This window comes from Didymella exigua, assembly GCF_010094145.1.
Source record: "Didymella exigua CBS 183.55 unplaced genomic scaffold M421scaffold_4, whole genome shotgun sequence".
Taxonomy (NCBI): domain Eukaryota; kingdom Fungi; phylum Ascomycota; class Dothideomycetes; order Pleosporales; family Didymellaceae; genus Didymella; species Didymella exigua.
In genome coordinates, this window is record NW_022984778.1 from 1288796 (window position 1) to 1315966 (window position 27171).

General features: G+C 55.3%; 9 protein-coding genes across 9 annotated transcripts in view; 5 read left to right on the top strand and 4 right to left on the bottom strand.

The window, feature by feature from the left end:
• Positions 1-309: 309 nt before the first annotated feature.
• Positions 310-1835, bottom strand: M421DRAFT_417235 (acyl-CoA dehydrogenase family member 11). The gene is made up of 4 exons (XM_033591376.1): positions 1707-1835; positions 1561-1659; positions 1316-1512; positions 310-1255 (listed from the first exon to the last, which is right to left on the bottom strand). The coding sequence occupies exons 1-4, from the start codon at positions 1803-1805 to the stop codon at positions 532-534; spliced, it is 1119 nt and encodes a 372-aa protein (XP_033452761.1). The 5' UTR covers positions 1806-1835; the 3' UTR covers positions 310-531.
• An 860-nt stretch (positions 1836-2695) lies between these two features.
• Positions 2696-5210, top strand: M421DRAFT_417236 (uncharacterized protein). Its single transcript, XM_033591377.1, has one exon. It carries the CDS (start codon positions 2786-2788, stop codon positions 5105-5107), a length of 2322 nt encoding a protein of 773 aa, XP_033452762.1. The 5' UTR covers positions 2696-2785; the 3' UTR covers positions 5108-5210.
• Positions 5211-5371: 161 nt separating this feature from the next.
• On the top strand, positions 5372-12320 carry M421DRAFT_417237 (pre-mRNA splicing factor). The gene has a single exon (XM_033591378.1). It carries the CDS (start codon positions 5566-5568, stop codon positions 12193-12195), a length of 6630 nt encoding a protein of 2209 aa, XP_033452763.1. The 5' UTR covers positions 5372-5565; the 3' UTR covers positions 12196-12320.
• Positions 12321-13192: 872 nt separating this feature from the next.
• M421DRAFT_55011 (uncharacterized protein) lies at positions 13193-14759 on the bottom strand (the record flags this gene model as incomplete). The annotated part of the gene is made up of 2 exons (XM_033595271.1): positions 13193-14593; positions 14646-14759. 2 exons carry the CDS (start codon positions 14757-14759, stop codon positions 13193-13195), a joined length of 1515 nt encoding a protein of 504 aa, XP_033452764.1.
• A 1938-nt stretch (positions 14760-16697) lies between these two features.
• M421DRAFT_417239 (allantoate permease) lies at positions 16698-18945 on the bottom strand. Its single transcript, XM_033591379.1, has 4 exons — positions 18120-18945; positions 17407-18073; positions 17232-17358; positions 16698-17175 (listed from the first exon to the last, which is right to left on the bottom strand). The coding sequence occupies exons 1-4, from the start codon at positions 18680-18682 to the stop codon at positions 16931-16933; spliced, it is 1602 nt and encodes a 533-aa protein (XP_033452765.1). The 5' UTR covers positions 18683-18945; the 3' UTR covers positions 16698-16930.
• A 177-nt stretch (positions 18946-19122) lies between these two features.
• M421DRAFT_417240 (nucleotide-binding domain-containing protein) lies at positions 19123-20622 on the top strand. Its single transcript, XM_033591380.1, has 4 exons — positions 19123-19332; positions 19398-19535; positions 19590-19687; positions 19739-20622. Exons 1-4 carry the CDS (start codon positions 19310-19312, stop codon positions 20554-20556), a joined length of 1077 nt encoding a protein of 358 aa, XP_033452766.1. The 5' UTR covers positions 19123-19309; the 3' UTR covers positions 20557-20622.
• Positions 20623-20961: 339 nt separating this feature from the next.
• Positions 20962-23454, top strand: M421DRAFT_293986 (uncharacterized protein). Its single transcript, XM_033589049.1, has 4 exons — positions 20962-21232; positions 21281-21788; positions 21842-22725; positions 22799-23454. Exons 1-4 carry the CDS (start codon positions 20993-20995, stop codon positions 23282-23284), a joined length of 2118 nt encoding a protein of 705 aa, XP_033452767.1. The 5' UTR covers positions 20962-20992; the 3' UTR covers positions 23285-23454.
• A 25-nt stretch (positions 23455-23479) lies between these two features.
• M421DRAFT_293958 (acetylcholinesterase precursor) lies at positions 23480-25589 on the top strand. The gene is made up of 2 exons (XM_033589048.1): positions 23480-24297; positions 24345-25589. The coding sequence occupies exons 1-2, from the start codon at positions 23683-23685 to the stop codon at positions 25371-25373; spliced, it is 1644 nt and encodes a 547-aa protein (XP_033452768.1). The 5' UTR covers positions 23480-23682; the 3' UTR covers positions 25374-25589.
• Positions 25590-25902: 313 nt separating this feature from the next.
• The window catches only part of M421DRAFT_54531 (putative lysosomal cobalamin transporter), a gene marked incomplete at both ends in the record, with an annotated part of 2071 nt that continues 802 nt past the window's right edge, over positions 25903-27171 (bottom strand). The window contains one exon of the mRNA XM_033595232.1: positions 25903-27113. Coding sequence (XP_033452769.1) covers positions 25903-27113 — 1211 coding nt within the window. The remainder of the gene's footprint in view (positions 27114-27171) is intronic.

Sequence of the window (27171 nt, forward strand, 5' to 3'; positions counted from 1 at the left end):
TGGGACAATGCCCTCTCCGAACCGAACGCTCGGGACATGGAAATATCGCACTTCATAAGCGTGGGACTGCCAATAATACGGAGAGCTTCGTCACGTGCCAAACACAGATGTGCCCTGACGCAGACCTGCCGCTGGATCCGCACGGAGACTCAGCTCCTGGCGTACAAGCGCGGCTCGTATCAGATGTCGTTCTTTGCCGTTTTTGGGAAATGGCTGGGCCGTCTGGGTCGGGCGGCTCGGATGCGGGTTGTGGCTGGGCTGACTTGGACGCAGAGGGTGGAGTTGGTGAACAGGGGTGGCATTGAGGCTGGGGCCGTTGAGATGAGTGTGTAGCTCGACTTTCTGGGGAGCTGGAGAGGAAGAGATGTTCGGCGTAAGGGACTGCGACTCTGAAGGAAGTCCTTTCTAGATGGATGAAGTGCGCAAGACTCAATTACATTGGAACTAGCATCAGCACTTGTCAAATTCCAGTTGACTTTAGGCTTCGAAAACACAATTTCATGAGTTTCCGTGCTGAGCTGAGTCTCGAGACTACAACTTCGCCTTCCCGTCCTTGCTGTGCGTCCTCTTGTACTCCTGCACCAGTTCCCACGCCACCTCCGCAAACGGCTTCATCGAGTCCCCGTAATCCTTCGCCTGCGCACTACTCGCCTGTCTCACCGCGTAGCGCGCCGCAATACCTTGCATGATGATCGTGTTCCTGTACATCGCGAACGCATCGCCCCACGTCAGGTCCGGCCGTGGATCCCAGCCCGCAACCTCGCTGTACCAATCAATAAGCTGGTCGCGCGAAGGCAGCCCAGGGGTAGCGCCAGGCTTGAAGCCGGCATGCGCGCGTCCCACGGACTGCGCTTTCTCAGACGACGCGGTCAGGTACGGGTAGAGCAGGTTGCTCAGGTCCGACAGCGGGTGGCCGATGGTGCTCATTTCCCAGTCCAGGATGCCGATGACGCGCGGCTCGGACTTGTGGAACACGACGTTGTCGATCTTGTAGTCGCCGTGTATGAATGTGCTTCTGTCCGCGGGCTGCGTGGCGGCGTCGCTGAAGAACGATACCATGTCGTCTTGGTGCGAGATCTTGCCTACGGGCACGCCAGTCTCGATGTCTTTTGTTAACGCTTGTGCGAGGCTGATGGTGTTAAAGGTTGCGATTTGCCGGTTGTAGAATCCGCTGGGCTTGCCATAGGTGGAGAGGTTTACAGATTCAGGCTTCACGCGGTGAAACTTTGCGAGGGTTGTTATGGCGGAGTGCCACCTGGGATAATTAGCGAAGGGAGAACAATAGCTGGGATGGGGGGGGGGGGGGGGGTAGTACATCTGCGTGCGCTCTGAGGGTGTTACGCCGGGGATCGCGGGGTCTTCGAAGATGCGCCCGTCGAGAAACTCCATGATGTAGAAGTCGCTGCCCACGACGCTTTCATCCTGACAGAGGGCATAAGCTTTGGGTACAGGGACATCAGTGTTTTCGAGAGCGTGAATGATCCGGTATTCGCGGTCGACCTTGTGCGCTGTCTGCAAGGTGTCAGTACATTGGTTGTCATTGAAGGGATGGGATCTTGCCTTGGAGATGAGTTTGCCCGGAGGCTTCTTCCTCATAACAAACTTCTTGCCATGCTTGTCCGTGAGCTGGTATGTTGGGTTTGACTGCCCGTAGCCGAACTGCACTGCTTTAGCTTCAGCGGTCGTGTGCTCGGTAATTGACGTACCTGCTTCACTTCAATGGGGACGGCAATTTCAGGAACATTGGCGGTGATGAAGCGCTCCAGAGAGGCTATGTCGATGGGTTGTCGTACGTTTCCGGCCATTTTGTGGATCTGTGAATGGCAGACATGTTGGGGCGGGTGGAGGAGATGTAGTGACGAAGTTGCCGAGGCATTTCAAAATCTGGGGTTGGGGAACTCTGGATGCCGACTCGACCGAGCTCGAAATGCAGCAACAGCTGCGAACATGTAGATTGTTTTAGCAAGCACCTTTCAAAACACTGTTGGTACTCTCTCTTCCCAGGTCCTGCATACTTCGCAGGCGGAGCATGGCAATCTCGACGCCTGATGTTTGGCCGGACGGCTGCCTCATCGACCAGTGGGTTCCAAGACTTGGAGAAACCTCGACAATCGATATCCTGCTTTACCTCAAGAAACCTCGTCTCAGCTGTCTCTGGACGGCATAGGGACTGCCATCGCTCAGAGAGAGATGGAGTAGTAAAGGTCCACGTGAGCACGCGTTAAATTACGCGTCACGTCGTTTCAAAGAATGGGAGGCTAAGTACGCCAGGCATGTAACCGTTGTTGACTGCTTGTTTACGCCCTCAATGATTTTGTCCTTGACCGCTTCGCACGATAGACTGCAGAGGTATAGCCTCCCTAGCTTTTGTGTTCGCAGAAGGCGATCTACTGCCCCTGGACGCGAACGCCTGGTACGCGTCCCATCCTCGAGAGCACGGGCTCACTTCGTGTCGAGCCCTGCTCAGAACGTGCGCGATCAGATCTGGGACGTCAGGGCGGGTTCCCCGCGTGCCCGGGACTGTTTGCTTTTTCGTCGTCATTATAAAATGAACTTGTGTAGTCTACAGCTGATTGCAAACAAACAAGGGTTGTGCAATGGCGCTGCAGGCTGCGTGCTCGATGGCTCCAGTCAAGGAAGATGTATCTATCTATGGCGGAACTCTGTGGTTGGGCCGCAACCGCCGCTGTATCTGCTCTACCCCTGCACATCAACAAATACATGGCAACCTCGACACTCGAAACCTTGTACCACGGCAACGGCGTCGCGCAGTAGTGAAGCCAACATGTCGGGCTTTGGCAGCTCCATTAGCACGCCGCGCCGTCTACGGCCAAACCTACGACCGGCAGAGTCCTCCCCTAACCTATCGTTCTCGGCGAGTTCCGTTGCCCGCCAGGCCTCGCTCAGTGCACTCACCGGCGGCGCGTCGCCCTCTCCCAGCAGCATGGCAGACGGACAGGACATTGACGTCGGCGACCTGGTGGACGTGCCGGGCGGCATGCATGGCGTGGTCAAGTTCGTGGGCAGCATCCGCGGTAAGAAGGGCGTCTTCGCCGGCGTCGAGCTCAGCAGGGCTTTCGCATCGCGCGGCAAGAACGATGGCGCCGTCGACGGCACGCAGTACTTCACCACGACCACGCCTGGCTCGGGCATCTTCCTGCCGGCCCACCGCGCGCTCAAGCGCTCGTCCGGCACGTCGGACGACTTCCCGCCCACGCCCACGACGCCCTCCTCGTACGCGCACACCAACTTCAGCCTGTCGACCACCGAGAAGCCCAACTTCAGCCCGAACACGCCGTCGGTCGCCAAGTCCAAGTTCTCGCAGTCGGTCGGCCCCGGCGCCCGTCCGCGACGGCCCTCGCTGCCTCGCCCCGAGTCCCCGCTGCGCAAGACCTCGAACCTGGCCCCGCCCACCCCCGGTCGCAGCGGCAGCGTCACACCCTCGCACTTCTCCAAGAGCGCAATTGGGGCACCGCCGAGGTTCGCTAGTCCCGCGCCCCCGCGCACTGCCTCGGCGCAGAAGCCGCGAACACCAGGCCCTCCCTCGCGGCCCTACTCGCGCAACACAAACTCTCGGCTCGGTCAGCACGACACAATCGACGAGGATGGCGAGACCACACCGAATGGGGCAGCACGCACGAGCAACGACTCGATGGTCAACTTCAAGTCCAGCCGCATGGGCAGCCGGCCGACTTCAGCGCCCAATGCGGAGGTCCAGCGGCTGAACAAAATCATACAAGAGCGCGACAAGCAGCTAGAGGAGCAGGCGACGGCGCTCATGGACATGGAGGCAACACTGGCTGAGATCCAGAGTCTCATGCCCGAAGGCGGTTTCGAGCGGGAGCCTGCAGAGCCCAACGACGTGCGTGAGCTGCGCGCTATGCTACGCGACAGGAACGACAAGGTCGCCATGCTCACAGCCGAGTTCGACGCGCATCGAGCAGACTTCCGCAGCACGATTGACACGCTGGAGCTGGCCAGCACAGAGACAGAAAGAGTCTACGAGAAGAAAGTCGACGAACTGCAAGCTGAGCTGATGGAACTGCATTCTCGCAACGAAGACGTCGAGACCGTGGCGATGCAACTGAAGCAACTCGAGGACCTGGTGCAAGAGCTAGAAGAGGGTCTTGAGGATGCCAGAAGAGGAGAAGCAGAAGCTCGAGGGGAGGTCGAGTTCTTACGGGGCGAGGTCGAACGTGGCCGATCTGAGCTACGACGGGAACGTGAGAAGGCCGCTGAGGTGTTAAAGAGCGCCAACACCATGGCCGATGGACCGCCGCCTGCCGGTCATAGGGAGATCGAGCAGCGAGATGACGAGATTAGAGGGCTCAAGGCGATCATTCACTCGCTAAGCTCGGGAGTTCCAGAAGACCACACCCGCTCACCCCTGTCGCGACAGAAATCTGCCGTTGATCCCGAAGAGCTCAAGACTGTGCAGGCCACCGCAGAACGCCTGGAGCGCGAGAAGGAGGAGCTACGGGGGCTTGTGGAGAGGAAAGCATACCGGGAAGAGGAGCTCGAGCGACAGATTGAGAAGCTCAAGAGCCAGATCGGCAACCCTGTGCAGCGTGAGAGCGTCATTAGCAATGCCGTTTCCGAACACACAGTAAAGCAGGAGTCACGCTCGACGGCAAGAGACTCCAAGGATACTGTTGGTAGCTGGCGTGCTGCACCCCCGGCTCGCCGCGACCCGCCAAAAACCCTGGAGCCCATGGTTGAATCAGACGGCCGCTCATCTGCCGCAGATAGTGTGCTGTGGTGCGAGATCTGCGAGACTAGCGGCCACGACATCCTCAACTGCTCCGCCATGGGCGGCGATGCAGCGCAGAAGGACGCGGCATCCCACACCAGCAAGGAGGGCGAGGTCACCGAGGCGCTGAAGAATCTCTCAGTATCGTCTGATCATGCTCGCCCGGCAGGCCTGACACCAACGAAGTCGCCTGGCAACGCTCCTACGACGCCACTGCCTATTCCGTCTTTCAACCACTCCAGCTCCTCGCTGGTGCCGCCCAAGGGCGCTGCCGTGGCGGACCCAGACAAGTGGTGCGCATTGTGTGAGAACGAGGGCCATGATGTTACCGAGTGCCCGAACGAAGACGCGTTCTGAGTGAAGAGAGTACATATAGGGTCTTTTCAGCGATGATATCCAGGGTTCTATGCTTTTGTAGCACTGCGTCGTAGTTTATTCCTAATGCTGATACCCAACTCCCTTTTCGACGCTTGCATTCTCTTTCGAATACGTGAGATGATATTGCCTTCATTCATCGATCAGCGCGGGTTGACACTTGCAGCAATGTGTGGGGCCCACGTGATCTCATCTTGCGGCCTTGAGCTTCGATCTAAGCTTCATCAAAAAGTTCGTCGTCGCACGCACTTGCCATCCAACGCAGGGCGCGCCCCGCAATCCACTCTCACACACCAACCATCCTCTTCCTAGGTGCTGCGCGAACATAATAGCAGCAGAATCTTCGAAGTGTAGATTCAATCGTCGCTGCACGCCACTCTACGGCATCATTCACAGCACCTAAACGCGCGCAGCGAAGAAGACGCGACAACACCGGCATCATGGCGCAAAACCCCAACAACCTCGCGCAGTTCAAATATGCGGCGATGTCCAACCTGGTCCTCCAGGCGGACCGTCGATTTACTTCGCGCCGCCCAGATGAACACACCGGCGACCCAGAATCGCTCGCTGGTCGCATCAACATTCGGGATATGGGAGGGCGGACGGCGCAGGACAGAGCGCCCACACAAGCAAAGAAGCCCAAAGGGTTAGGCGTCGAGCGCGGCAGTCTCACAGAGGGTGGCGATGTGCTTGAACGCGAGCAGCGCAAGCGAAAGAGGGACGACGGGACAAGCGCTTTTGGAGCCACAGCCGCTGCAGACTTCAACATCGAAGGCCTGCGCTACAGACCGCGGACGCCAGCGACACGCAACACGTTCGAGCTCATCACAACCATTGTGAGCAAGGCCCTCGGCGATGTTCCCGTGTCGACCACCAGGAGTGCCGCAGATGCGGTCCTCGAATACCTGAAGGACGACACCATGAAGGATTTCGACAAGAAGAAAGAGGTGGACGACCTCCTCGGCAGCTCAATGGGCGCGAAAGAGTTCAACGAGCTGGTCAACCTGGGTAAGAAGATCACGGACTACGACGCCCAGGACGACGACGAGGACGGCGACGAGGCAATGGGCGACGCTGATGGCGCTGAAAATGACGATAATCAGGGTGTGGCCGTTGTGTTCGACGACGAGGAGGACGACGAAGAGGCCCAGAATTTCGAAGTCCGCGATGCCGATACCTCAGACGAGGAAGACGAGCAGGAAACAGCTGCCGAGCAGATTGGAATTGACGAGGAGAATGCGGACAGAGGCTTCGCAGACACAGAAGAGATGATCATACAAGGCGAAACAGCTGCCTCGTCAGATCGAAAAGACACCAACGAACTGATACCCGCACACGAGATCGACGCGTACTGGTTACAACGGCAGATTGGCGCAGTCTACGACGATGCGCACACACAGCAAGAGAAGACGCGGGACGCATTGCAGATCTTGGCTGGTGTCGGCGATGATGGCGAGGAGAAGGATCTGCGCGAGATCGAAAACGACTTGATGGATCTCTTCGATTACGAGCATCCGGAGCTCGTTGGAAAACTCGTCAAGAACAAAGACAGAGTTGTCTGGGTGACACGGTGGAGACGTGCCGCTGAGGACAACGACGAGCGAACGGCTGTCGAGCGGGAGATGAAGGCTGCGGGCCAGTCACAGATTCTTCGGGAGCTGCAAGCAAGAGAGACAGGTGTCAAGGAAGAGGATGCAGGACAGGGCAAGAAGCAGATGAACATCAAGATCAAGAGCGAATTGGACTCGAACGATGTGGACATGGAAGATGCGCCAAAGCCTGACGGTATCGTGGGTGGGTTGCACCCCAACAGCCGTTTGGTGAACCTCGAGAACATCGTGTTCGACCAGGGCAACCACCTCATGACCAACCCCAGCGTGAAGCTGCCGCAAGGTTCGACAAGAAGGCAGTTCAAAGGCTACGAAGAGATCCACGTCCCTGCACCGAAGGCCAAGCGTGACCCAAATGAGCGATTAATCCCCACCTCTGAACTGCCAGATTGGGCACGCGTAGGCTTTGGAAGTTCCAAGTCGCTCAACCGTATTCAGACGAAATGCTACCCCACAGCGTTCAATGACGACGGCAACATGCTCATCTGCGCTCCTACCGGTTCTGGAAAGACAAACGTTGCCATGCTGGCTATGCTTCGAGAGATCGGCAAGCACCGCAACCCGGAGACTGGCGAAATCGCGCTCGACGACTTCAAGATCATCTTCATAGCTCCTCTCAAGGCTCTGGTCGCTGAGCAAGTCGGTAACTTCGGCAAACGTCTTGAACCCTACGGCATCAAGGTCTCCGAACTTACTGGTGACCGTCAACTGACAAAGCAGCAAATCGCCGAAACCCAGATTATTGTTACGACTCCCGAGAAGTACGATGTCATCACGCGCAAGGCCACCGACACCAGCTATATCAACCTCGTCAAGCTTATTTGTATCGACGAAATCCATCTGCTCCACGACGAGCGCGGTCCAGTTGTTGAGAGCATTGTCAGCAGAACTCTCCGCCGCAATGACCAAACGGGTGACGCCGTTCGTATCGTCGGTCTCAGTGCCACACTGCCCAACTACCGAGATGTCGCAAGCTTCCTCCGCGTTGACCCTGATAAGGGTCTTTTCCACTTCGACGGCACGTTCCGACCTTGCCCGCTGAAGCAGGAGTTCATCGGTGTCACAGACAAGAAGGCCATCAAGCAATTGAAGGCTATGAACGACGTCTGCTACACAAAGGTTCTCGAGCAAGTCGGCGAGCACCGAAATCAGATGCTCATCTTCGTTCACTCGCGAAAGGAGACAGCCAAGACCGCAAAGCACATTCGCGACAAAGCGCTGGAGGAAGAGACAATAGGCAAGATTCTGAGATCAGATGCCGCTAGCCGGGAGATCTTGAGAGAGGAGTCTGAGTCTGTACAGAACGCCGACCTCAAGGATCTCATGCCCTACGGTTTCGGTATCCATCACGCCGGTATGTCGCGAGCGGACCGTTCGACAGTCGAAGACCTATTCGCCGATGGCTCCATTCAAGTCTTGGTCTGTACAGCAACCTTAGCCTGGGGTGTCAACCTGCCGGCCCACACCGTCATCATAAAGGGCACACAAGTCTACTCGCCTGAGAAGGGTAGTTGGGTTGAGCTCAGCCCACAAGATGTGCTGCAGATGCTGGGTCGTGCCGGCCGTCCGCAGTTCGACACGTATGGTGAAGGTATTATCATCACAACGCAGGCCGAGATCCAGTACTATCTGTCCCTTCTGAATCAGCAGCTGCCCATTGAGTCGCAACTCGTCAGCAAGTTAGTCGACAATCTGAACGCTGAGATCGTATTGGGCAATGTCCGTAATCGAGATGAAGGCGTGGACTGGCTAGGCTACACTTACCTCTTCGTTCGCATGCTGCGATCTCCAGCTCTTTACCGCGTTGGCCCGGAGTATGAGAACGACACGGTCTTGGAACAAAGGCGAGTGGATCTCGTCCATGCAGCGGCACATATCCTCGAGAAGTGCAGCTTGATCAAGTACGACAGGAAGACCGGAGCGTTGCAACCCACCGAGCTTGGAAGGATTGCGTCTCACTACTACATCTCGCACAACTCGATGATGACTTACAACCAACATATTCAGCCAGGCATCACCGCCATTGAGCTGTTCCGGGTGTTCGCCTTAAGTGAGGAGTTCAAGTACATCCCCGTCCGTCAGGACGAGAAGCTCGAACTCGCCAAGCTCCTCGGCCGCGTGCCTATCCCCGTCAAGGAAGGCGTCGAGGAAGCTCAAGCAAAGATCAACGTTTTGCTACAGGCCTACATATCGCGTCTTAAACTGGAGGGCCTTGCCCTTATGGCCGATCTCGTGTACGTCACACAATCCGCGGGCCGCATCCTCCGCGCCATCTTCGAGATCTGTCTCAAGAAGGGTTGGTCGCAGGTTGCAAAGCTGGCCCTCGACATGTGCAAGATGGCAGAGAAACGTATGTGGCCAACTATGACACCACTGCGACAATTCCCCACCTGCCCGCGCGACATTGTACAGAAGGCCGAGCGCATTGATGTTAACTGGTCGAGCTACTTCGGACTTGACCCACCTAGCATGGGCGAGCTTTTGGGCATGCCCAAGGCCGGAAAGGTCGTGTGCCAGCTCGTTGAGAAGTTCCCACGCCTCGAGATCGAAGCGACACCTCGACCAATCACAAGGTCATTGCTGAAGCTGGAACTTGCGATCAGACCGGACTTTGTCTGGGACGATGCCCTTCATGGAGCGTCAGAGGCCTTCTGGATCCTTGTCGAGGACTGCGATGGTGAGCAGATCTTGTACCACGACCAGTTCATCCTCCGCAAGGACTACTCCCATGGCGAAATGAACGAGCACCTGGTCGAACTGACAGTACCAATTGACGAGCCAATGCCGCCAAATTACTTCATCACTGTCCTGTCAGATAGATGGATGGCTTCGGAGACCAAGCTCGCGGTCTCTTTCCAGAAGCTGATCCTGCCAGCAAAATTTCCCGCTCACACACCGATCCTCGACTTGCAACCCTTGCCTGTCTCAGCACTGAAGCGAAAGGAGTACATGACTCTGTATCAGGATATCAACCGCTTCAACCGAGTCCAAACACAAGTGTTCAACTCGTTGTACACGACTGACGACAACGTTCTCGTTGGAGCGTCGGCAGGCATTGGCAAGACCTTTTGCGCTGAGTTCGCTATCCTAAGGCACTGGGCTGGCGATGCGGAGGGTCGCATAGTATACCTTGCGCCCTCCCAGGAACTTGTCGATAATCAGTACAAGAATTGGAACGCACGCTTGTCCGGTCTTGGTGGAGGCAAGGATGTTGTCAAGCTTACAGGCGAGACCACAGCAGATTTGCGACTTCTCGAGAAGGGTGATCTCATCCTCGCTACCCCGTCGCAGTGGGACTCTCTGTCGCGTCAGTGGCAGCGAAGGAAGAACGTCCAGACCGTTGCACTTCTGATCGCTGACGAGCTGCACATGCTGGGTGGTGCCAACGGACATGTCTACGAGATTGTAGTCTCTCGTATGCAAGCCATGGCAGCCCAGCTCGAGTCCAAGCTGCGCATTGTAGGTCTCAGTGTCTCCCTGGCCAATGCACGAGACATAGGAGAGTGGATCGGCGCCACTAAACACACCATCTACAACTTCAGCCCAGGCGTACGCTCAGTACCCCTTGAGCTGAAGATCCAGACCTTCACCATCCCCCATTTTCCATCATTAATGATGGCGATGGCTAGGCCAACCTACTCAGCCATCACACAGATGTCGCCAGACAAGCCAGCAATGGTTTTCGCGCCGAATCGCAAGCAAACCCGCTCTTCTGCTTCTGATCTGTACGCCGCTGCTGTTGCGGATGATAACGACGATCGCTTCCTCAACACAGCTTTGGAAGAGATCCAACCTATCCTCGAGAAGATCAACGAGCAATCGCTTGCTGAGTCGCTGACACATGGTATTGGATACTTCCACGAGGCGCTCAACTCTTTTGACAAGAAAGCTGTGCAGCATCTGTTCAAAGTCGGCGCCATTCAGGTTCTGATTGTCTCACGAAACTCGTGCTGGGAGATCGACAGCAGCGCCCATCTGGTCGTTGTTCAAGGCACGCAGTTCTTCGAGGGTCGCGAGCACCGATACGTCGACTACCCCATCAGCGAGATCCTTCAGATGTTCGGCAAGGCCGGCAGGGTCGGACAAGACAAGTCGGCAAAGGGTGTTCTCATGCTGCCCGCGGTCAAGCGCGATTACTTCAAGAAGTTCTTGAATGAGGCGCTGCCGATCGAGAGCCATCTGCATGATTACCTGCACGATGCATTTGTTGCTGAGATCAGTGCGAAGACGATCGAGTCAACTCAGGAGGCTGTCGACTGGTCGACGTATACCTGCTTCTACCGCCGTCTCCTGGCCAATCCCAGCTACTACAATCTCCATGACACCTCGCACGAGGGTCTCAGCGCTCACTTGTCAGAGCTGGTCGAGCAGACGCTCAAGGAACTGGCGGAAGCCAATCTGATCGAGCACGACGAAGACGAGGACTCGATCACACCTCTCAACCCCTGCATGATCGCCGCCTACTACAACATTTCCTTTATCACCATGCAGACACTGATGATGTCGCTCAACGGGCGCACCAGCCTCAAGGGCGTCCTCGAAATCATCACTGCGGCCACCGAATTTGAAGACATCCAAATCCGGCGACACGAAGATCACATCCTGCAGCGCATCTACGACCGCGTGCCCTACAAGATGGGCGAGCCCAATTTCGAAACCCCGCACTTCAAGGCCTTTGTCCTGCTCCAGGCCCACTTCTCCCGCATGCAGCTCCCCATCGATCTCGCCAAGGACCAGGAAATCGTTATCCGCAAGGTGCTCAACATTCTCAGTGCATCCGTTGATGTGCTCTCCTCTGAGGCCCATCTCAACGCCATGTCTGCGATGGAGCTGAGCCAGATGGTTGTCCAGGCTATGTGGCAGAAGGACAGCCCGCTCAAGCAGATCCCGCACTTCGACGCGTCGACCATCAAAGCCGCGAACAAGTTCGAGATCAACGATGTCGACGACTTCATTAACGCCATGGACGAGGACGAGAACCCGGATCACAAGGCACTGATCAAGGCGCTCGATGTCGACCAGCGCCAACTCGCCGACATCGCCAACTTCACAAACAACTACTACCCCAACATCGAACTCGAGCACGAACTCGTCGACCCGCAGGATATCGCGAGCAATACCCCCGCACAGCTCAGGGTGCGCATCACGCGCAACATCGACGACGACGACGAGCTCAAGACAGACGTCCACGCGCCCTTCTACCCGGGCGAGAAGAGCGAGAGCTGGTGGCTCGTGGTCGGCGACCAGAAGGAGAACGCTCTCCTGGCGATCAAGAAGGTTACTATCCCAAGGAAACTGGAGACGATGCTCGAGTTTACGCTTGAGAAGCCGGGCAAACATGAGCTCACGCTATATCTTGTGTCAGACTCGTATCTTGGCGTTGATCAGGCGCCGACGTTCAAGGTGGATGCCGCAGAGGGTATGGAGGAGGACAGCGAGGGAGAAGAGGAGGAAGAGTAAGAGTAGATGGGATGTATATTTTGAATCGGCTTTGCAACGGTCGAGGCGTTCGAAGGGTTTGTTTTTGTAGTATAGCATTTGTCTGTCATGTCGAAAAGTTCAAGACATTACTCGTTTGAGAACCTTACATTCTTGCTGCACTTCGCCGTTCTGCGTAGCTGTGCGTCTCCATCTCGCTCACCCGCTACACCTTCACTTTCCCACGCTCTATCCCAAATACGATACAGCAGCTCCCTGTCTCCACTGTCGATGTAGCTCCTGCGTGGTTTGCGCGGTTAGCGTTGCGGTGTTTTCTACAGCGTGCGCGGAAGATGATTAAAATATCAGGTTTGAAATCGGATGAAGGTGGAGGCCAGCACACCTGCAAGGTCGGTGAGCCAACGGGCATGTCAGATTCCACTGCTCTATAATCACCTCTGCATTCTCGCAACGTTGAAGCTCAATTGAAATATATACGCAAGACATTGTGACCTCATCAGGATCTCACTGATACAGTAATGTGTGTGTCGTTTGAAGGAGGCTTGATTAATGCCCTGTAGCTCACCACAGTGGCTCGTAGCACTTCGTGGTTGAGCCCGCGGGGTACTGGCAGGTAATGATGCAACAACAATGAAGGCGAGCAGTGAGTATACAACATAGAGTGCAACTGTACATTGAAAGGAATGTAATAGCTGAACATGGCCGAATCTAGACAAGGTTTGCGTGTACATGTGTCGAGGTGATGTGAAAGTCATTATCTGCCTGGAGTGCTGCAGCCCTCGTAGCGTTCTCCGATAAACTAGGTCGTCGCCACAAGATTGTACTCCGGGTACGATAGTTCTGCTTTAATCCCATTAGTGAAAACTCCAGTCCTCATTGACTATGCGATTTGCACGCTTATAACTGCGGGGGAGTCAGGTCCTTGCCGATGTGTTGCCAGTGTGTAAGGCTTGAAGTTGGTGTTCAAAGTTCATTCTTATTTGACATTATTCATTGCCTTTCAGCCGGTCGATAAAATCTAGTACAGAGCCTCACGTTTTCCACCCTTGCTCTTGCCACCGAAACCAGGCCCCTTGCCAGCTCCACGGCCCTTGTCGATCTTGACAATGAAGACACCACGCTCAATAGTGTTGACAAGAACGTAGCCAGAGGGGAAAAGGAAGTGCGACCAGGTACCGACGAAAGCAACGGTACCCTCACCAGCATCGTCCTCGGGGTAAATGTCGAAGAAAGCCTCAACAGTGACGCCCTTACCAGTGGGATCCTTCTTGATCGAGCGGACGTCATGAACCCAGATACCGTTGCCGTAGTTGGACTGATAAGCAAGGCCGTCGACGATATACAGGTTGTGGTCAATACCCTTCTTGTCAGTGGCAAAGAAGTTACCGGTGTACTTGGGGTTCTTGAGATCAGATAGATCGGCAATATGGGTTACGGGGCGGCCAGAGGCGCCAGCACCGGCGCCGTTCACCTCATCGAGCTCGTCGTTGAACAGGACGTACTGGTGCCAGTTGCGCTCAGTCCACCAGCCCTGATGAACGTAAGAGGCGCCGGGGTAGGAAAGCTTGGAGAGGACTTCGGATGCAGGCTTGCCGTCCTTGGATGTTGAGTCGTAGATGGTGACGGTGTCCTCGTTGTAGCCGATGCAGATGTTGCGGCCGCGGTAGCGGCGGTCAGGGCCGTTGTAGGTCACGCACTGGGCATCGTGAACGTAACCGTCCTGACTAGCACAGCCGGGGGTTGAGGGCTTGCTGGGGTCCTTGAGGTCGATGTACTGTAGACCGGCAGCGCAAGTCTGGTTGCGGGGCTGAGCGCCAACAGCAATGGCGTACTCGTTGTCCCAGTCGATAACGACGTTGTGGGTGCGGCCAATGGGGAGAGTGTCGCTGAAGAGACCAGTCAGGTCCTTCTGGGTGTCGAACACCTTAGGGCTCTTAGGGTCAAGAGTCAACAGCTTGTTAAGGTCAAAGATCTGGACGTTGTGATCAACGGCCTCAGAGCCGATGATCACGTAGTCGTTCAGGACTCGGATCTCGCGCCATCTGGAGCCGATGGGGTCCTGAGCAGGCAGGCGTCCAAGATAGCTGATCTTGCCCTTCTTGGAGATCTCAATGAAGGCAGCACCGCTGAACTGGCCAATGATACCGAACTCACGTCCGTTCTTGGCGGTCCAACCCCAGGAGGAGGATCCACGGCCTTCGGGACCACCAATATCGGCATGGTTGGCGAAGTCGTAGAGGTCCATGTTGTTACAACGGAAGGTCTGGTTGGCATTGCCTTGCTCGACAATAGCCAGGCCGTTCTTGCAATCAACCTTGTCCTTCTTGCCAAACTTGACGGCCTCGTAGTTCTTCCACGAAGGCCAGAGCTTAGTGTCGTTGGAACCTACACGCGACTCCTCGTCATGTGACCATTGGTCCTGTGCAGTGTGAGTGAATGCTCATTATCGGTGCACGTGAAAGTGATCGTACGGTCTTGATCTTCATCAAGTGAGCGTGAACAGCACCCGATGCGTACTCTTGAGCAGAGAACGCCGCAGCGTTAGCCGCAACGGGCAATGCGAGGGAAGCCAGAGAGAACTTCATCTTGGCGGCAGATGCAGTGGAGTTGGATTGAGCAAGAATGAGCACATTGTCTTATGATGTCGCACGCCGTATTTATACAGCATCGCCTCGCTGCTTGGATCCAACCTCTTTGCACTGCATCTGCATCCGCCAGTTCATCTGCTGGTAACTGTCTTGGAAGTCGACCATCGGTGCTGGGCAACCACGCGTGCTTGGCATGCTACACCACATGCAGAAGGTGAGATCATCATTACACTTCACCCTTCAGGCAGGTGAAATTCCTAGCTTCTGGATGCTGCACCCGCCACAGCAACACCCCCCGTGATAACGACTTGCGCCATTTGACGCTATCACTCGGCGCCTTGGCCAGTATCGCCTCACAGAACAATGGTGCTCGTCGGAGGAAATCAATACCTAGGTACGAGCCGTGAGAGCCTATGCCAAGACAACGTCAATTACGGATCCCAGGACTAGGCGCGGAGCAAGCACTCGCTGCAGAACCAAGACTTCTTCGATAGCTCCTCATGCGACCGAACAGCAGGTACCAGGTGCGCGGGACCGGGCGGCTGGAGATGAAGACGTCGAAAGTTTCGCTGGCAAAAAGCCGTGGGGATGGATCTGAGATGAGATCGTGGTTGGAGAGGTCTGCGGAAGCTCTGCAGAAACCCTGACATCGACTTGCCAAGATTTGTTTTGCGGGGGCGGAACGCCACCGACGCGAGACTCCTCTTCTTGCACCACAGCACCGACCCAACCGTTGCCAACCGAGGTGATGTTGTGCTCCTGCCTAAACGACAATCGCGTCAAGGCTTTTCGACATCAAGGTCTACAGCCCGAGCACCATAGCGCCCATGCGTGCGTATCGTCAGCACACTCGCGCATGTCGTAATTCTGCAGTGCAACACGATACCAGTCCAGAGCAAAGTTCCGTCGAACATGGCGAGAAGATAACATGTGGTGGTGGCACATTGATGATTCTTCGAGGGAGAGCGTGCCAGTCGTGCAGTGAAAATCAGTAAGGAATCAATGATGAGTGTGAAGGAACGGAATTGAGCGTAAGACCTCACACATTGGTAGCCCGGTACCTCCCACGATTTCAGACCTAGATTTTGGTCCTCAATGCTCTCAGGTTCTCTGAGTGTACGTCCTTGCTTCGTCTAAGCCTCACAATCACCCTGCCACTTCCGTGTGGTTCGACAGCCACGCCCTAGAACTCGCAGCAAGCACTTCCAGTGGAACTCCGTCATGCTTACTTCTTATATTCTCCATGGAGCATCCAGTCAAAATCCTGTTTTCATCTCTTCTACATTCTTGGCTAGCAGTCGACTTCTCCGTGTCCTCGTTGACCTGTGAAGTTCGAGCAAGGAGCCTTTACCCGACAGCATAGCATTTTCAACATCCCGGCTGGTTCGTATAGACGTAGTAGGTCACCACTCATATTAGGAGCCGATTTGGCATGGGGATACCGACTATCACGGATGTTGTCCAGAATTGCCGTAGAGTTGTCGAAGGAGACTGGTCGTTTCTTTGGTGATGGATTCAGCTACCTCGAGTGGTATGACGGCATGCTAGGCAACTGCTTTCAGGTATACAGCCGTGAATTTTCTTACCATTGCGCTCTAGAGTATGCTGTACGCCAGGCAATGCGCCGATTCCAGTCGTTTGTCATCGTACAGGCCGATTGCAAGCAGTCAACCTTGCAGCATAGTAACTGAGTATTTTGGACTGTAGAAGATTCTTCCGTAGTACTATGATGCTGGAAAGCATTGAACAGGAATATCAGGGACATAGAATCCGATGGGAGCTCAGAGATCGTAGGCATGGGTGTCGGATGCAGAAAGGCAGGCGTCACGAATGCGCTGAGGACGGGGAAGGCGCAGTATGATCTGATAATTTGGACAACGACGGTACCACAAAGAAGTCCAAAGTCGAAAAGGGGCCCTGCATGAACAAATGATATCTAAAGCTGATTGTTCTATTATGCCCAGGACGTGGTGAGTTTCTCGGGGCCAATCGCGCTGGCAAGCAATCGCTTTACCCCGACACAAGCTATAGCCCCAACTGGTGCAGGATTCAGATACAATGTGAATTCCAGAGAGGCCTGTCGTCGTGGTTCTGAGTCTGCTCATTATATCCATTTAGCTACATAAATCCCTACGGCCGACTTGGTGTATGTGGCAAGCGTCTTGCTTCTATAGTGCGTATCTGAACTTCCTGTTCTGAAAATCAGTAGTGTCATCAATAGTTTCCATCTCGCCCTCGACCACATCATCCTGGGAGGGGTTTGCGGCTTCTTCGCGGTCACGCTGAGCGTTTCGCCTGGCCAGAAGAGCTCGCAGGCAGAGTGCAAGCACACACTGCACAATGGCACACGCTAAGATGGTCTTGACCCCAGTCTCGTACTTTGGTGCTTCCTTCGCTATGAACGCTTGAGGACCTGAACGAGCAGCATTAGTAATTGACAATAGAATCGAAGGGGAACAGACCACCTACCGATGATGTTGCCTACACAGTAGGCCAAGAAGACGAAGGCCGTACTGGTAGTTCGTTTTGTGTATCCGCCCACGTTCGAGGCTGGCAATTGAAGCGCAATGACGAGCGAGCCGACGTACGCGCCAATCTGGGTGAGTCAGCCGCAGTGAGTCTCATCCCGGGATCAACAACATACCATGTAGTAGCCTGCAAGATTGCCAGCAAGGTTGCTTCTAGGCAATCGCCAGATAAGACAAGTACCAATAATTGTGGGACAAAGGTAGAGAACCATGATGTATGTGCGAGCATTTGGCAGACGAGAAGCGAGGTACGGCCCGGTGAAGACCCAAAACACCTGCGCGAAGCCTGACGGTATGCCGTACAACGTAGTCCTCAGAGAGTCACCACCTGCAACGTCCTTGATGATGAGCTTCCCAAAGTTGGCAATACCACCGTTGATGACTTCGTTCAGTAAAGTGTACACAAACAAAATCCATATCTGAGGGTCTGACAGCGCTTCCCAGACTTGTGGTAGCTTGATTTTCCGGTTGTACACACCAGTACGGTTCTTAGCTGAACGGGCAATGAGAAGCGCCTTCTCCTCGACGGTGAAACTCTTGGCTGTCATGATGTTGTCTGGCAGTCTGATGAATAGTACTGTGGCCCAAAGGACCGTCATACCGCCGCAGATGATGTAGATGATCTTCCAGACAGCGAAGCCTTTCGCGTATCCAGCACAGTAAAACAGTATGCCTCCCGCCGCGTTGCCGATGCCGTTGAAGCAGTAGAACATACCAGCCCTTGCAGGCTGTTGTTGCCCAACGTACCACATACTGACGATCATCATGAAAGCAGGTGTGACACTAGGCTAGTCAGAATCTACATCTCAAGAGTATTCTCAAAACTTACATGCTCTCAAAGATCCCAAGCAAAAACCTCGTCGCGGCGAAGCCAGCAAAGTTGTGAGTCGCAGCCGTGCAAAGCATGACGGTACCCCAGCAAAAGCAGTATGTGGAAACGACTCGTCCGGTTGGGAAGTGTTGCGCAAGGTAGGCAGACGGCCATTCGGCAATGAGGTACGCGAAGTAGAATATGGATCCGAGCCAAGAATACTGAGTCCCAGTGATGCCAGTAGTCTCGAAAAGGTCGAAAACCGCCGAGTAACTAGCGGCCTGCTTGTCGATGTACTGCAAAAAGTAGGTACCGCACAGCAATGGCAGCAGCAACAGGTCGACCTTTCTCACGAGTCGCTTGTTGAGTGCCTCGTCTTGGAGTAGCTCCGAGAGGTACTCCGATGTATAGTTGTGCTGCCTGAGAAACTGGCTACCCTCATCGAGATCTTCGACCTGTCCCACGACCGAACTGTCAAGCTTTTGGAGATGGTTGGCGTCTACGTTGCTTCTCTGCAGCTCCATGTCTTCTGCGGTAGCGAATGCCTTACTGTCCTTCGGAAGTTCCTGAGAAGTACGCATGATGAAGATGAAAATTGCTTGGGGAAGACCAGAGGACAGAGTTGCCAACCAATGCAGTCTTCGTCATGGCTGAACTGGAGTTTTAACTCCTACCATCCCCACATCTCCGCACTGAAGGTAGGCCCCACTGATAGGACGTAGGTTCTGATATGGTGATTGATAAAGAACGATAAGGTTCACAATTATTGGCTTACATTTCGTCTCCAGCAATCACCTATCTTGAGGCCAGGATGTAAACCTGATACAGGACGTTGAGGTTGGCGTGAAGGGTTCAGAGGAACGGTTATGGAGATACGGCACCGCATCGATAGGGTGATGCATGGTGCCGTTAGCGTCCGACGGTAGACCAGGCTCGATATGGTTTAGCCTCCGTTGGCGCAGTGCCGTCAACGCGGCAATCGTAGGCAAGAACATCACGAAGAACGAGTGCACGTGCTATCAACCGTAGCAGGTATCTACGGGCGATGCTAGGAAAAGAAAAGGCCGCACTTTGCTAGAATGCGCAACTTGACACATGTTGCGCCTAACTTCACCTCTTACATCGACTTCAACGATCACAAAACGCGTTGTTATCACTGACACCCCCTTTGAAGCCGGTGCTACCTGACTACCAGAGTTAGAAGTGAAATGCCTGATATCGTTGTAATTGGGTATGTGTTACTCTGATTTTGCGAGGCCAAGTCGCATAACTTTCACAGGACTGACTTTGGCGCAGAGCAGGAGTGTCCGGACTGACCTCAGCGTACTTGTTGTCTAAGGACAGGTCCAACTATGTTACGGTTGTAGCCAAGCATATGCCGGGCGATCTTGACATCGACTATGCGTCTCCTTGGGCTGGTGCCAACTTTGTACCGTAAGTTCAACGAGGTGACTGTTGTTCTGTACTGTGGCTGACAAGACGTGCAAGAATGTCATCAGAACCAGAAAGCCGTTGGGAGCGAGCGACATGGCCAGTTTTGAAAAGACTTGCGACAGAAGTACCGGAGTCGGGCATCCATCTCCAGAGTACGTTGTTATATCTAGTGGATAAGTTGACAGGAATACTGAAGCTGCTAGATTGTCGGCTGTACCGCCGGAAGAAGGACGAAAAGAAGCTTCATGGCGACAGCACAATGCTCAGCAACGTTTTCGCAGCGAATCCATGGTATCGTGAGCTTGTCGATGACTATCGAGACCTTAGACAAGATGAACTGCCAATAGGAGTCGGATCCGGCTGTGAATTTGGATCTGTCTGCATCAACCCCGGTTTGTATCTGTCATGGCTTGTGGGCCAGTGTAGAATCAATGGGGTGAACTTCCAACGCAAAACTTTATCTCATGTGTCGGAAGCACGGCATCTTGGCAAACGTGGCATCAGACCAGCAATCATCGTCAATGCTACCGGGCTCTCATCTCGGATATTGGGAGGTGTCCTGGATCAAAGTATGTATCCGATTAGAGGTCAGACGGTCATTGTGAGGAATGTGGCCCCTTTCATGGTGATTGAGTCCGGTACAGACGATGGAGATGACCAAGCATGCTACATGATGACTCGTGCCGCTGGTGGCGGGACGATCTTAGGAGGAACGTTGCAGGTCGGCAGTTGGGAAAGCCAGGCAGATCTGAATATTGCGAATCGCATCATGCAAAGGGCAGTCAGCATTGCTCCAGCCTTGACAGGGGGCAAGGGTATCGAACACCTCGATGTGATCCGCCATGGTGTCGGGCTACGTCCAGGAAGAGAGGCAGGTGTACGACTCGAGAAAGAGAAGATCGATGGTGCTTGGATCGTGCACAACTATGGGCATGCCGGTTGGGGTTATCAAGGGTCTTATGGCTGTGCGGAAGAGGTTGTGAGCCTTGTCAACGGCATTGCACCAGATGCCAGGCTGTAGTGATCAGAGCAAACAAATACTTGAGTAAGATAGCAATGGGGTTCTGTTATTATGCAACCTTTGAGACCCGCAACTTTGGGACTATGGAACCTTCCTCTCTAGATGTGGAATAGCTTGACAATTGCTGTCTTTTGATGGCCATGGCGAATTTCTGACCGATACAACTTCATTCGACGAGGCTTTGTCGTTGAGGGTGAGACTGTGCAGAGGGTGGCGGGCTTGCGTCTTGTCGACACGATGTGCTTCAGGTCGGGGAGGTTTGAAGAAGAGTGAAGAAGTCATGGTATTTCGAGCATATGGAAGAACTGTGGGGCACGGCTTGAAAGAGTCAGGCTAACCCCGAAGGGTGCACTTGCTTATCTCTCCTAAAACGACGGCCTGCGATCGATGCGTCTTTCACAACGACACAAAGTGGGTGTCACCAATTGCGGTCCCAATGAGTGATGAGCGACCTGCAAAGCGTATCCGACAAGCCTGTGAGCAATGTCGACGCAAAAAGAGCAAGTGCTCCGGGGAGAGACCGGTGTGCAGTACCTGTTGGCGGCTCGAGCAGCATTGCTACTACTATGGAGAGCCACTACGGCCGGCGTATGACTCCATGGTCAATGTACACAGTGCAAACACAGCGCCATTTACACCAGCTCCTATGCGTGTCGCAGGCAGTCCACAGGACCTGGTATACCTTAGCCACCACAGCTCACATAGCGGGAGCTGATCATCACAGGACGATCGCATGGTAACGCTAGAAACGACTGTGAACACGATCCTGGACACGCTGCAATCAAACGGGGCTACTGCCCAATGTTGTAACCACTACGAGTCCGCCCCAGGTGTACATAGCGTGCGCGACGGCATCATCCAGTCTCCTATACCACCCCTCACAGCGATCATTGGCAGTCAGCCAGCATCGAGACAAATGAGATTGACCAAGAGAAGGGAGATTGAGGGAATTGGTCGAGTGTATTTGAACTTCTGCGCCGATCAGCCGCTGCCCCTCTTCCCGGTAGAAGGCTTTGTCGAATCACTTGTTGACCGAGCCGACATCACACTTTTTGCGATCATTGCGAACTCCTTGCGCTATGACAGCGCCACTCGGGAAACCTCGAGTAGTGCAGACAGTCAGACTTTCCGCGATGCAGCTCATTCCGGAGTCATGGCAGATGTTGGTCATGGCGATGTTAAAATTTCGACTCTTCAAGCGCTCTGCCTCATCACCTTCTTTGACTTTGCAAGTAAGTCTTCATCCCCGAGTTCTATGGTCTCTTCGGTTGATCATTGACTCCAGACGGCCGCATGAAGATAGCATCGTCACTCATGGCTCTGACGTCAATTCTGGCTTCGGATATAGATCGCTGGGCCTCTCCAGCGTTGCATGGATCAACCACCGAAGAGCGCAGATGTTGCTACTGGAGTATCACACTACTTGGAAGGTTGCTGGGTGCCACGACACCGTTAGGGAAAATCCCAGACGTGAGGTCGCTGCCTTACCCCGGAAGTTGTTCCATGCCGACTGGCGCAGTCCTTCGACCAGAAGTTAGGCAGGCATATGAACAGTCGAAAGATGACAACGGAGTGATAGTGTTCGTCATCGAAATGAGCGAAGAATGGGTCAAGGTGATGTCTTACGTCAAAGACTGCCTCGCATCGACTCCGGATGTATCACCATGGTTGACCACTTCCAGATATGCTGCAGCGCTAGCAGGTGTTATGAGCATCGAGACTAGACTAGTGCCTCTGCACAGGTACAAACATGTCACTTTCCGCGATCTGACCCTTGAGGATCTCGAAGGATGTCGTCAGTACTGGGCTCCGTGGCTCCTCAGTCGGTTCCTTTACCACACCATGATCTGCCTGCTCAATCACCCTCTCCTGATTACCCTACAGCTACAGGCTAAAGGCAATGACTCCGAGTTGTTCCGACAACAGTCTTCTTTTTACGTGGCTCGCCATGTGCACTGGATTTTGCATTTCATCGCTTTTATTGAGGCGAGGCATTTCCGCATCACAGATCCCGTCCTAGGTTACTGCGCAGCAGTGGTGGCGACGATTGAATCGCAGCTGATATATTCAGTCGATGAGGTCACGGCACAGAAGAAAAGACGCAACATTGAAAGTTGTCGACGGCTTATTCGTAGTCTCGCGTCGTCGAATCCCTGGATGATAGAGCTGGTAAGCTGCACTCCCCGTGCTTTACGCGGCTTGCGAGCTTCTCGAATCATTGTCCCGCTTACCTGTCCTACAGGATGGAAAGCTAGGAGCATTGGACAAAATCATTTCGACCACATACGCATCTAACATGAACAGTGCTGCAAGTGTCTCGGTCGATCTGTCTCGGATCAGGGACATTCTCGACATCTGTCCTCCTTCCTTTGCCTATTCGAATCCCAGACCGGTTAACCAAGGTACCACGGCCCCGACAACTGTTTCCGACGGCCCGAGCCCGTCGCAATGGGTCCGTCTCTCCAGGAGGCCTTCCGTAGACCAACCTGACGAAGGTGGATCGCCGACGCAAGACGAGAGTCGGACCCGCCACTCAGGCCCTGTCCTTGCACCTGACCTCTTAACAGAGAACGCAGCATTGCAACCGGCCTCTCCGATGCAGGGCGCCAGCGCCTCGATAGAGCCTGCAGGTTTTCCTGCGGACTTGTTCTTCAACGGCATCTCGCAAGACGTCTCCAGCTGGTGGAATACATTCGACACATACGATCCCGATTACCCTAGCTTCTGAAGAGCGGAGAATTGACAGACGAGCCTACCAAGAACCATGTCATAGTGTCACGATAAGAAGCTGCCACCTTCACTGCCGATGTTTAGGCGTGCAGTGTGGGGCGGGCTAACGGGTTGGATCCGACGGATGTAGTGGACCCCTGCTCGGCGGGGAATCTATGGTGGATTGTAAGGTATCGTCAATTATCGAAAGTGGGTAACAATGATGGTGTTAGGCAATGCTTATCCGGGTGATCACTAACTATGGAAGTTGCTACATACGATCACGTTATCACTACACCTAGACGGAACCGGTCTGTCAGCTCGAACATTGCTGTTTAACATCGTCCATACGCCGCTTGCAAACACCACGTCCAAGCCTACCACGACAGGTCTTGTTCATTGATACGAAACAGCAAGATGGTCTCTACCGATAAGCCTGCGCAAGGACCTACAGCTCGGCTTCCGCAAGGCTTGGTCGTTGGCACCACGCTGAAAGGAGAATACCCTCGCAGCATTGAAGCTTTCAGAGGAATCCCATACGCACTGTCACCAACGGGCGACCGCCGTTTTCGCCCACCAGTAAACGTGCCAAACAGTCACGATACCATAGATGCAACGCAATTTGGCCCTAGGGCCCCAGCCCGGCAATTCGTCAAGGTCGGACCGGCGTTGGAAGAGAGCGAAGACTGCCTTACCGTGAACGTGTTTCGCCAAGCACAGCACAGCCATGTCTCGGACTTACCGGTCGCCGTCTACTTCCACGGAGGCGCTTTCAATCGGGGCAATGCTGCCATGCATGACACGGCGTCCATGGTAGGATGGTCAGAGCTCCCGTTCGTCGGAGTATCTTTTGGCTACCGGATTGGAGCTCTAGGGTTCCTGCCTTCGAAGTTGAGCGCCACGGAGGGAGCTTTGAACTTGGGATTAAAGGATCAGATATGTCTCCTGGAATGGGTTGAAGAGAACATTCGTCACTTTGGAGGAGACAAGAACAACGTGACACTGATTGGGCTCTCGGCGGGAGCACACTCGGTAGGTTGGAAGCCTTGCCATCTTACCAGTCGCTGACCACGCGGCAGATCGGCCACCACCTGCTAAACTACGACGAGGGCAAAGCGCCCAAATTCCACCGCGTCGTGCTCGAGTCCGGCGCGCCTACATCCCGCGCGGTGCGCAACCCAGACGCAGAGATCCACGAAGCACAATTCAAAGACTTCCTCAAGCAAGTCAACTGCCCGGCCTCTCTCCCAGAAACGGACGTCTTCGACTACCTCCGCAGCATCCCGACCGCCGTCATCGCCGACGCGCAAACCACCGTCTTCGCAAAGTACAACGCCAGTCTCCGCTGGGCATTCCAGCCCGTAATCGACAACGCGACCGTCCGCGGGCGCCCAATCGACGCCTGGCGCACAGGAAAATGGCACAAAGTGCCCATCATGACGGGCTTCCAAGGCAACGAGGGCTCCCTGTACGTGGACAAGCAAATGTCAACCTCGCACGAGTTCACGGCCTTTTGGCAAACTCTCCTCCCCCAGCTCAGCCCCGACGACATCGCGCACATCAACGGCCTGTATCCAGATCCGCACACGCACCCCGCCTCGCCATACGCCGAGTCCCGCACCGCCCTCGGCGTAGGCGACATGTACGCCCGCATCGAAGCCGCGTACGCACACTACGCGTACGTCGCGCCCGTGCGCCAAACCGCCTTTTTCGCCAGCCAGCATGTGCCTGTGTACGTGTACCACTGGGCGTTGCGCCGTGACGTGATCGACGGCGCCAAGCACGGGGATAACATGCTCTTCGAGGTCCGCGACGCGGCGCTGTGTAAGCAGGCGCCTAGCCTCGCTAAGCTGTCGGGGATGCTGCATGCGTATGTGACCAGCTTTGTGTGCACGGGGAGTCCGGACGGGCTGCGTGGGGCGTATGGCGGGCGGTCGCCGTGGAGCGCGTATGCAGGGCCGGACCCGAGGGTTTTGATGTTTGGCGGGGGGAACAGTGAGTTTATTGGGGGGGAGCGGGTGGGGGAGCTTGTTGAGCTGGTGGAGGACGAGTTTGCGAGGCGGGAGTCTGAGTTTTGGTGGAGTAAGGTCGAGGTCTCGCAGCAGTAGCGTGGGGTGTTCAGAGAGGGTTTGGTGTGGCGGATGGGGCGTTCTTTGCGCTGCATGCTGGCTTGGGAGTACGAACAGACGAGAATGCTTCTAAAGCCGTTGGCCACACCGGATTGCTGCTCTGCGCTTGAGAGTACCAACAGACGAGAATGCTTCTGAAGAGTCGTTGGCTACACCGGATTGCTGCTCTGCGGTCTTGTTTCAAACATGTTCCCAAGGACACATCATTGAGTGTAAGCGCTGGAGCAATGAACTTGTCGATTCGACTAGAATGGGAGGTATCATGTACGAGCGAAGAAAATAAAAATCAGCAATGTACTAATGACAAAAGGACAGCGAGTCCGTTGAACAATCTCGACCAAGAATCAGCACTCAGCTATAGCCCTTCCGCACACAGCTATAGCCCTTCAGCACTCAGCAACTATAGCCCTTCAGCACTCAGCAACTATAGCCCTTCCGCACTCAACTATAGCCCTCCCGCACTCAACCATGGCCCTCCCGCACTCAACCATGGCCCTCCCGCACTCAGCTATGGCCCGCCGGCGTCGCGGCTCTCTGCAGCGCCGTAGCTGGTCTTCCGCCCCGTAATGTCCTGCCAGGTAGCGCCAAACCTGCGGCCGGTGCTCGCAAGCAGGCCCTCCTCCTCGTCCTCCTCCAGGTCGGCGTCGATCTGGTCCTGGTCCAGCCGGGGGACCTTGAACAGGGTGGTGAGGAAGACGACGGCGTAGACGGCGAGGAAGGCAAACTGGGCCCAGAACAGCACGAGGCCGAAAAAGGGAAAGTTGATGGTGACGCGGTTGATAAAGGTGCTCAGGACCGAGGGCGTGCAGACGTCGTGGGCCACGGGGTTGGAGGCGAGCTCGGAGCAGGGCTTGATCGCCTCTCTGTGCTCGGAGCAGTCGGGGCGGTCGCCGGCGCGGTTGACGGGCAGGTCGCAGTAGGTCTGGGGCCCAAAGGTGGCGTACTGCGGGGCGACGACCATGGCGACGGAGTAGTTGATGCCGAGCACGATGAGGGTGAGCAGCACGGTGGCCATGAGCAGCGCCTGGGGCGAGGTGTGGCCCTTGCGGATCTTGAAGATGGTGAGCCAGAGAAAGCGGATGCCGGCTGTGGCGATGCCGACGACGGAGGCGGAGAAGAGGAAGAGGGTGAGCAGCAGGAAGAGGACGTAGTCGACGGGGAAGACCCTGGCGGACTTGACGAGGACCCAGTTCAGCGGCTGGAAGAGGTTGATCTGGGCGAGGATGTAGCCGCAGTGCGAGCCGCAGATGGAGTTCTTGGCCTTGTCGATGCCGGTGACGAGCATGCTGGCGAAGATGACGAGGGCGAAGAGCATGAGGAGCAGGCCGCCGAGCAGCTTGAGCGGGCGGAAAATGGCCTCGGTCTTGATCCACGCCTTGACGACCCAGTGTCGGTCCTCGCCGCTGGACTCGGCGGCCAGACGCTCGCGGCGGATGAGGGTGCGCTCTTCGCGGTTGAGGGCCTCGAGCTCGCGCCTGTCGCGGGCGTCGAGGCCGTTTGGGCGACCCTGGGCGCGGCCCTCGAGCTGCCTCTGGCGCTCGCGGTTGGCTTCGAGCTGCGAGGCCGTGTTGGCGGCGAGGGTCGGGGCGGAGATGGAGGGCGCCGACTTGATGAGGGCGACGGGGAGGAGGGCCATGCCGGCGCCGGTGTACAGGACGAAGAGGAGGGTGCCGATGGTCATGAGCAGGCCGAGAGCAAAGGAGAGGGCGCGCTCGCCATCTGGGGGGGGTTAGCATGGAGCGGTGGGGCTGGAGACGGGACGTGGGGGACTGGAGAC